General features: G+C 46.3%; 1 protein-coding gene across 1 annotated transcript in view; it reads left to right on the forward strand.

The window, feature by feature from the left end:
• Positions 1-5766, forward strand: part of dok2 (docking protein 2) — an 11461-nt gene extending 5695 nt beyond the window's left edge. The window contains exons 5-8 of the mRNA XM_007543099.2: positions 2999-3168; positions 3761-4042; positions 4328-4438; positions 4545-5766. Of these exons, the coding sequence (XP_007543161.1) occupies positions 2999-3168; positions 3761-4042; positions 4328-4438; positions 4545-5393 (1412 nt within the window). The 3' untranslated portion in view covers positions 5394-5766. The remainder of the gene's footprint in view (positions 1-2998; positions 3169-3760; positions 4043-4327; positions 4439-4544) is intronic.
• The last annotated feature ends 4224 nt before the right edge of the window (positions 5767-9990 follow it).

Consider the following 9990-nt stretch of genomic DNA (forward strand, 5'->3'; position numbering starts at 1 on the left):
CTGTCCATGAGATGAGCTGGACAGAGGGCGGAGCCAAGAGAGGCAGCCTGCAGAGAGGAAACCGGGTGGAGGACGAGGAGGGCATGGAGGACAACTCCCTGTACAGCGGCCGAGAGAAAGGTAGGACGGAGGGACGGAGTCACAGACCCTCAGTCTTCAGCTCATCCTACATTCTGGACTTCCTGTTTGCCTTCAAGTCTTCCTGTTTGCCTTCAAGTCTTCCTCTATGCCTTCAGGACTTCCTGTTTGCCTGCAGGACGTCCTGTTTCAGTTCAGGACTTCCTGTTTGCGGTGTAAACCAAACCTCACTTCCTGCTGCCTCGCCAGGTTGATCAATCAAAGATACTTTTGGACCCAGCAGCACTGGGGGTCTGACCTTTCACCTCTGACGTGAGCTGCTCTTGTTTCTGGATGGGTCAGCTTGCAGTCCAGAACCCAGGGTGGGTTGTACTCAGTTCTGATGGACATGCAGACGTGTCCTCAGCTTCCTGTTAGGCACGGGTCAGAAGCGCATCTGATCTGTCTTCAGGAGGCAACCCGGCCCACATCATGACACCACCTTTACCAGAACCGGGCTGCAGCACCGATCCATCTGACCCAGCAGAATGTTCTGCTGACTCACAGAAAAACTTTGAACATTTCTGCTATTCTGACCAGAACCCGACCAGATCTGGACCAGAACTAGGTCCAGCTGGATCTGTCTACAGAGAACGTCTCTGTGGGGTTTGATGATCGGATCTCTGGGCCGGCGGGTTCTGGTTCCGGCCTGAGGACAGAAATAGCTTGCCGACCGGCTCAGAGTGTTGCAGTAGTTTCCACTGCAGTCGGCGCTGCAGCTCAGCATAGTGGAAACTTTCAGAGCCGGTTCCTGCTGCGGTCGCAGGCCGGCCAGCGCTGCAGCGACGCAGACACCTCAGCTTTTATCTTGGCGGGACAAACTTCCTGTTTCTCAGCAGGAAGCGCTGACATCAGCCAAGCCAGGAAGCTGATATCTTCAGTTAGTCCTGAGGACGGAACCGGACCTGAGGACGGAACTGGACCTGCAACTCGTCTGTCACCACAAACTGACTGTTTGTGGTGACAAACAGTCAGGAAGATAATAAGTTTCAGAAGCTCAGAGTTTCCTCGAAGCACTTCTTATAAAGTGTCCAGTTCTGATCCGGTTCAGTCAGAGTGTCTGGACCAGATACTCTTAGTCAGAGCGGTTCTGGTCCTGGTTCTGATCTGGTTCTCGATCTTCCTCTGAACATCTGACTCAGCAGCTCAAAGCTTCAGGAAGCCACGCTTCTATTTTTAGCTGTTTGGTTCTGAGCAGTTCTGGGCGGTTCTGTTCGGATCTGAGCGGTTCTGCCACAGGTCTGAGGTCAGAACAAACGTCTCCAGAAGCTGCTGCTCCACTTCCTGCAGCACCTGCCCTCTCCGCCACACGGTTTCCCTGAACAGGAACAGCTTAAGTTCATCTGAGACGAAGCTGCTGCCGTCGACCCAGAAGTCCCTCTGTCATGTCCAGAACCACAACCTGAGACGAGACAAGGAGGTACTCTGATCTGCAGCCTGTTCTGGACTGGCTCTCTGGGGTTCTGGACCTGAGGAAGCACCGGGGTCCAAACCGAGTCTCACTTACTAGCTGAGCAGAACCGGGTCCAACTTAGTTGTTAACTTGTTGTACCTACAGGTGGCGCACCTTGATCTGTTTCAGTTTGACTGCTGGGAAAAAGTAATCAGAACCGGCTGAGGCAGCAGAACCTGCAGGTCCAGATGCTCACCAGGGGAAGTGAAGCTGCTTCAGGGATGATGGATTTATCATTTTTTCCAAGGTTTCATGGTTGAGTTGGTGACATTTAGCCATTTCCTGTACATTTGGTGCTAGCTTGGTAAAACCAGCTCCTTGTTCTTTGCTTCGTCCAGACGGCCTGGACCCTCAGCTGTGGAGAAACAACTGAACTCTGTCGAAATTTGAAAAGATCGAGTCTGATTTGACCTGCCTGCTAATGTTTGACCATGATGCAAAGGAAGCTATGCTACTGAGCTAACCGGAAATTGCATGTGCTGTAAAAAAAAAAAAAAAAAAAAAAAAACACTCCTCAGTGGAAATTCCTGTCTCTGAATGTTTACTTCCTGTCCCAAGCCGAACCACATCCTCATGGACACATCCTCTTGCACTGACTTTAATTGCTCCGTGTTTGGAAGCGTGACCAACTCGGACTGAACGAGTTGCTGCTGCCTGGATCTACAGACAAAGTGATTCTAAAGCAGAAAACGGACGCCATCGCTCCTGGCTTCTGCTGGCCCAGTATAAACTCTCAATGGGAGAAAACCCTGATGTGGCACTGAAGGCAGATGAGAATCAAGAGGTCAGGCTGCACCGATACTGGTGTTGACGTCCAGATTAAACTTCTTCAGCTTCATTTTTTTCTCTGCCAATAAGTTGCCAAATTGAGTTTGTCAACCTGTCAGCTTGGCAAACAAGGCAGAAGCATTGTTGATGCTTTTGTTGTTGACGCCTGTCAGAGTTCCTCAGGGCAGCCATGGCTACTATCCAGTAGCTCTCCACATCTGCAGATGAATGTGTGTGAATGGGTGAATGTAGCTTTGGAGTCCTCTGGCCTTGATAAAGTTCTCTACAGGTACAGGCCGTTTACCATGTGTTGGTTAGTGATTTCAGATTAGAACGTTTTCTTTCAGAGTTCACCGACAGCTTTGGATCCACAAAGATACGAACCTTTGTAGATTTCATAGTGAGCTGGAAGTTGAGTTTTATGCCAGTTGACATAGCTTTCTTTTACTTCTCACTAGTGGAGCATTTCTCCACAGAGATTTCTTCCTGCCAGACACGATCTTCCCTTTAATCGGAAAAATTGAATCAATAGTTATGGAATAAATAATCAACGCATGTAACCAACAGAGGCCACTAAGCCTCTGTTTCGGAGGCGTCACATGCCACAAATATTTCACAAATTATTCATCAAACTGTAATCAAACGCTTTGTGTGACACAGTGCGGGACTTCAAAGTATCTGTCCGGAGGACGGATGCGTCAGATCGGTGCCGGCTGAAGGGGGACGGCGTCCTGAGAGCCGACATGGACGCACTCCACCTGATGGACAAGACGGGGGACATCCTGTACACCTGGCCGTACAGGTACCTGCGGCGCTTCGGACGGGACAAGGTAACGCACACAACCACCACGAGTCTGACGTCTTCTTCAAAGCCAAGGGTAGGGCGGTAGGGTGGAGCGGGACATGGAGCGGTGCAGCTTCCCCTGGGCTGCTGAGCGGGGTCTACTGTCTGGGTCTCTGCTGTCCTCAGGACAGATTGGGACACAATGGCTAGGTTCATCAGCAGGGGAAGCTAGGGCAGGTTTCAGATCAGAACCGCTGACCTGATGTTTCTGTTAAAGCTTGGGATTCTGGTTCTTGGAGACCAATCTGTTGAGCTCCTCATGTCTTTACGTAGATGGATACTGTCCTTTGCCATCTCATCCATCTGTCCCATTCTGCCTGTTACTGGCGTCCAGATCCGCTGATGCTTCTCCTTCCAGTTTGATCTGTTTATCTTGATGTTTAAATGTTAAGACCAACGTTGGCCACGGAGGACGGCTCTTGTCCTCTGTGGGTCCAGCATAAATGTCTTCAGGAAGATAACTGATTGTTATTTGGTTATGATTCGACACTTGCAGGTTTTGTGAGGCTGTTCTAGTCCAGGACTGCTGACCTGCAGACAGAAACGCTAACGCTAAACAGCCATTTTGTTTCCTCCAGTCCACCTTCTCCTTCGAGGCGGGTCGCAGGTGTGACTCCGGCGAGGGAAGCTTTGAGTTCGACACCAAGCAGGGAAACCTGCTGTTCCAGGCCGTGGAGGCCGCCATCAACCTGCAGAAGATCTCCCTCCCCCACAGACAGACCTCCGGAGGGGGCCCAATGCCTCCAGAGACCAGCCCCAACCACCACAACCTCACCCTGCCAGCCCCACCCGCTAACACCGCCCTGGGCCACAGCCGGACGCCTCCGCCACAGAAACAGCCCCGTGTCCAGATCCAACAGGTACAACCTGGGGCATTACTTGAGGAAAGACTTCAGAATAAAAGCACGAACTGCAGAATAAAAGCTGGCATTTCTGAACAAAAGCACTGTTTAAATGAAACATGCAGCTGTATTTATAATGTTGTGAGCAGTTTCACTTATTAATTAAAAGTTTTAAACTCAACGACGTAGCAGGAGTTTAGGATTCTTCCTGTGAAGGACGTAGTGTCTTGCTGGGAGTCTTGGCCGGGTTACAGCTGAGATCTGGCTGTTCCTGCAGGAGTCCAACCTTAGTTGTGTCTGCAGGGTGATGAAGGTGTGTACAGCATGGTGACGGAGCCTCAACATCTGCAAAAGATCCATAACAAAGATGCTGAGAGCTCCAACTCTTCACAGCAGCAGCAGCGCCCCCAGCTGGTAGGATTCAGTACATGAGTTACAGACATGAAACATCTAAATGCCCCAGGAATATTGTTGATGTTTAAGAATGACCTTTGACCCGGCCGGTCCCTTCTGTCTTCAGGCCCGTCTGGAGCCTCCGGTGGATAAAATGCTGACCGGCGTGAAGAGTTTGACCCTGGACACCCGCGGTCTCCCCGTCCCCAGGAAGAGCCAGGTGAAAATGATCTCCAGCTGCCCGTTGCCCAACGCCAGCCCTGAATCGGGCGCCGGCCAGCTGCCTGGCCCCGCCTCCAGCCCCGCCCCCGGCGCCCGTCTCAGCCCCAAACTTGGCTCCAACCCCAACCTGGAGCAGACCTACTCCCAGATCAGCATGGCGGACGTCGCTGGGCGCGCCACCAAGAAGGACAAGAAGGGTGGTGGCGCTGCGGTGATGGGTAGAGATCCGGACTACTCGCTGCCCTTCGACACCCTCGCCTCTAACATCATGTCCGACATCCTGGCGGCGGATCAGGGCGGTCTGGGTGCTGACCCGCTCTACGACAGCATAGATGAGCTGAAGGTCCGGAACATCTTCCGGAGTGAAGCCAGGACAACAGACAGCACATACGGGAAGGTGGACCACATCTACGACGAGCCTGAAGGCTGTGCGGCGGCCACAGGGCCGCCGGCCACACCCCACCCCTCAGTCTACGATGACCCAGAGGAGATGAGAGGAGATGCCTGGAGGATCATGGGTACCTCTGTCGACCCCAAAGGCCACGAGTATCCCTACAACCCCCGCGTGGACGACTACGCCGTGCCCAGGAGGCCCAAGAGGGCATTTGCTTCCCAGAAGAGCATCGCTAGTGAAGAAGAGGAGGAGCAGAAACAGGAGGAGCCGCAGGAAGAGGAGGTGGAGGGCGACGAAGAGGAGGAGCTGAAGGAGAAACAGTTTTCACCGTATGACAACCTGGTCGTTAAAATGGCCTAAAGGAGACAGAGCAGCTGTTTCATCCACCTACGGCCTGGCTGGATGGAGGAACTCCTGACTGAAACTTAGCACGCTTTATTAAGCAGCTTCCACGTTGAAGGAGCTGCAGCTGCCTGTAGCTCCATAGACCCGTAGCTACAAAAATTTGAAGCTACCTGTAGCCCAGCAGAATGGAAACCATCTGAAAAACTGTAGTTTGAGGTAAAGATGAAGCCACTGCTGTAATGTGGCTGCTAACCTCTGCAGCTAACCAGCTATGCTAACGTAAATATTTCCTGTGTTCGTCTAATTTTGACCCGTTTCATTTTACGTGAGGTCTTCATGCTGTAGTTCGTGTTTTGATGTCATTAAACAAAACTGATGAAGCTTCAAGTCAGACATGTTGGATGTTTTTATCTCTTCAGTGAGATGTTAGCATGCTAACATTAGCTTTGTTAGGTACATCACTGCTAAGGTTCCCCCATGCTTCATCTGAAGGGTCAAAACCTGGACGGTTCTAGGTTTCTAGAGGACTCCAGAAGGTTCTTTAAAGTTCTGGACCTGGTTGGACCCTCTGCTTCCAGTCACTGGGTCCACCAGCAGAGGAACCTGCTGCGGTTCTGGTTCTGGACGTGTTTCTGCAGGTTTCTCTGTGAAGCCTCCATGCTGGAGCAGCCAGTGGCTCATCTCCGTCTGGGCGGTTCCAATCGGGTCGCCGTGTCTGAATGTGTCTTTTCTCGCCTCGGGCCACCGGCACTCTGATGCCTCTTCCTGTTAAAAAGGCAGCTCTCTGAGCACCGTCACTCTCAGGTCAGAGGTCAGCTCTGGCTGATGCGGCGACACAGGAAGTGACTTTAACTAGGTCCCAGGTTGGGTGAGATGTAATGTTTTTTCTCTGAGACTCGTTTTATCTCTTGTAAAGCTGCTACGTGGAATATTTCAAGTCGTTCTCCTGTCCTGATCTGAACCATGAAAAAGTTTCTGCAGCTGCTGGGAATAAATAATCTAAAACATTCACAAATTAGAAACTAAAGGAGGAATTATGAAAGGTTTCCAAAAATCACGATGACATTAAATGACGTCAAAACTTAGTCAAATCAGTGAAAACGGGCTGAAGTTTTCTGATCGATCTTTTGTTATGGAGCTCAGGTGTGCAGTGAGCGACCTCCGCCAGCAGGGGGCAGCAGAAGCTAGCAGCTGTTGGTCTGAGCTTCTTCCAAAAGTCTGAATAAATATCAGAACCAGGCAGTTTGGCTCAGGAAATGGGAATAATCTGGTTCCTTCTGCTTCCACATCTGGACATGATGCGTTTCCTTCAGGAAAGGCTGCTGCATCTGGAGCGGCCATGGTGTGTTTCTAAAACATTTGCTCTGTATCAGGGCTGGCCCAAAACTCCATGGGGCCCTGAGCAACATCTGGTTTTGGGGCCCTCTATTCCTGCTAATAATGTGGATTTCTGCAGTCACCAGTCAGACGATCAGATCCTTCACACACCTGCTAGTCACTGCACCTCTGACACCTCTTTACATCATATACTATATCCAGGATACAGGATAGATTTATCAACCAGCTGATTTATCGGCCGATACTTCGATGTGAAGCCGATCTTCTCCACCTTTCAAAAATCAGCTGCTGTCCTCTTCTGCTGCAGTGTGAGGCTTGACTGACCAGCCCACCAGCTCATGTCTGCACATTTGCAGTTAACAATAGCCAATCCACTGTTAAAAGATGAGCGAATTTCCTTTCATGCTATATTTAACAACATTTCAGATAAAAAGAAATTGGCATCAACCAAAATCAGAATCAGCAGGTCAGGCTAATAAAGATCGGTAATCAACCAGTCGGTGCAGTCCTACTTAAGATGGAATACATACACACATATTCATGACATTCCTTGATCAAATTAAATTCTCTTAGGTCTAATTACAGCATCTAAAAATGTAATTTATACCAGGTGAGTCTTTCTCCCCTGAGGATGTGGACCGGTACCGGTACCGGGCTGATTATGAGCCTTGAATAATTTTAATTGGACAAGTTTCACATAACTTAGAAGTTGGTGTAAAAATAATGTTTGTTTCAGACACATAAATTATCAGCAGCAAACATGTCGCCAACTGCAGCTTAGAGCCGCTCAGATATATTAACGGAGCAGCCATGTAGCCTGATGGAAAAACTTTTATGTCAAGCATTGAGAAGTTTTAATTATTGTTATCAACGTTAAGCAACGTTTTGAAGCCAAAAACTCAGAAACATTTCGGGCCGACCAGGAGAATCAACTCATTTGAAGTTAAAACTTAGTTTCACACAAACACAAAGACGCTAGCTTAAATGTCTGGCTGCTGAACCGGACCGTTCAAGGTCGCCATCAAGCTAAGTTTCTGTTAGCAACTTTCTATTTTCTACTTGCTAAACAATGTAATGTTTAGCAAATCTGTTTGCTAAACATTACATTACCGAGAGAAAACAAACCTTTATCTTGTCTTTTTTCTATTCTTCCTCTTTCTTTTCCCTCTCCCTGAAGGATAAATCATTTTTTGATGCATTGATTGGCGAACTCATCTCCATCAGCTCTGAATGCTCTGCAGCTCATATTACCGACCACCAGGGGGAACCCAAGAACAGTGTATTTTTTTATTTTTCCCTGTATAAGGAATGGTTTCTACATGATCAAATATATATTATTGTAAAAAAACACAACTTTATAATGAAATTGTGTGTTTTTGTTAATTACGTAGAAATTACTAAATTGTTCCTCTTCCCAAACGAAAAAAATACCTTAGTATATTTCAAACATACTTACATTTGTGCAAGTACATTTTAAGTACAGTAAGTATTAAGTGTACTACCTATAAATATATACAAAGTATACTAAAAACAGGCTTGTACCAATTTTGACAATTGTACCAAAATACACTTTTAAGAAATATATGAAATAAAAGTATACTTTAAGTGAACAAAACATGTAATTTGCTCAAGTGTACCAATGAAACAATATGCTTTTAAAAATATTTTGTGCATATTTTAAAATATGCAATCAAAACAGATTTTTTTATTCACTTAATGCTTACTTTAAAAGCAAACTATTAAATATATTGAAATTTAAGTATGTTTTAAATTACATCTCAATGTATACTATTTTTGTTAAAATGGCAAAGAATAAAGTGGAACTTGATGGAATGTTGTTTAACAAAGTAAATAATGTATTCACGCCTCAAAATATCAAACATTGACAGCTTAGTGACAGCGGTTCCACAACAAAAACAATATTTGTCCTTAACACTAAATGTAGCAGGTGTCTTCAGTTTTACATTGCTCCGAATATGATCTGTTGTTTTCAGTTTTTTCACTAAAACGCGGAAGCTGTCTTTACCCAATCCATTTTCAGATGTATGATGTAAGATCTGTTAGTGAACGGCATCAGCTCCAGTTCACACTCCAGACCAGATGGTGGTGGTATTGCACACTTTCATTTTTCTTTAAGCGCCATAAAAAGAAGAAAAGCCATGAAGCCGCTGAAGATAACAGACGCTGTTCAAATTCGCCATTTTTACTCACATAATATTGAATTAAAAGTAGAGAGGGTAGGGTTGCCACCCGTCCCGTAAAATACGGCATCGTCCTGTATTTTGCTGTTAAATGTTGCGTCCTGTATTGAACCGATACAGGACGCGATTTGTTCCGTATTTCTATAAATGTCCGACAGACACGCCTATCACACACATATCAAAACTAAGTGTAACAATAATGACCAAAATAAAACACATGAAATATTTAGGTCAGCTAAATTCTCGTGGCGGGAGCTAAAGGACCCCAGAACGCTACGGACCGACGCTGTTATCACCATAGACATAATATAAGAGTAGACCCCGCATTGGCCGCTCCGACGCAGGAAATACGGCGGCCATCTTGGAGCGGTCGTCCCTCCTACTTTGCTCAACCAAAACCAAGTACACCTCGCTGCAGCCAACAGAAAGGCGCGGGGACGGACCACTGTCAGTCTCTTACCTTATTCGGAAATGGGACCATTGCACTCTGGAAGTGAAGGGGGCGCTATTTCCTATATTATCCGCGTTCTCCCGTTTAAATTTTCTTTTGAAATCTGTGATATAGCTTCAACTGTAGGAAGGAGTTTCTCTCTCAGCATGTATTTGAACTTCTCTTTTATTCACTTCTCGCATCGGATTTTGGACTCAATCTCAGCTGCTGAATCTCTCTGAAGCTAGAACTCGTCGGCTGAAAAACATATACATATATCTATATATATGTATGTATATACATGTATACATTTATATGTATGTATGTATACATACATATAAACATGTATCCAATATATATTATTCAGTATTAATTATTAATTTGTGTCATTAATCATTGTTTATTAGTGTTTGTATAGTTATAGAAGTATATATTGATATTACTAAATAATGTATTAAATAAATTATGAACGGCTGTGTGCTTTGTAATATGCTCTTCATACATCGATATCAGAATTTTCCATTCCTATTCTATTGCTATAACCACTAAGCATATTTAAATATGATGAACTATGTATTAAAAACATACTTAGAAAATACAATTGTTTATAAATGTTGCTTTGATAGATGTTTGAATATGGTTT

Source organism: Poecilia formosa, unplaced genomic scaffold (assembly GCF_000485575.1).
Source record: "Poecilia formosa unplaced genomic scaffold, Poecilia_formosa-5.1.2 Scaffold763, whole genome shotgun sequence".
NCBI lineage: Eukaryota > Metazoa > Chordata > Actinopteri > Cyprinodontiformes > Poeciliidae > Poecilia > Poecilia formosa.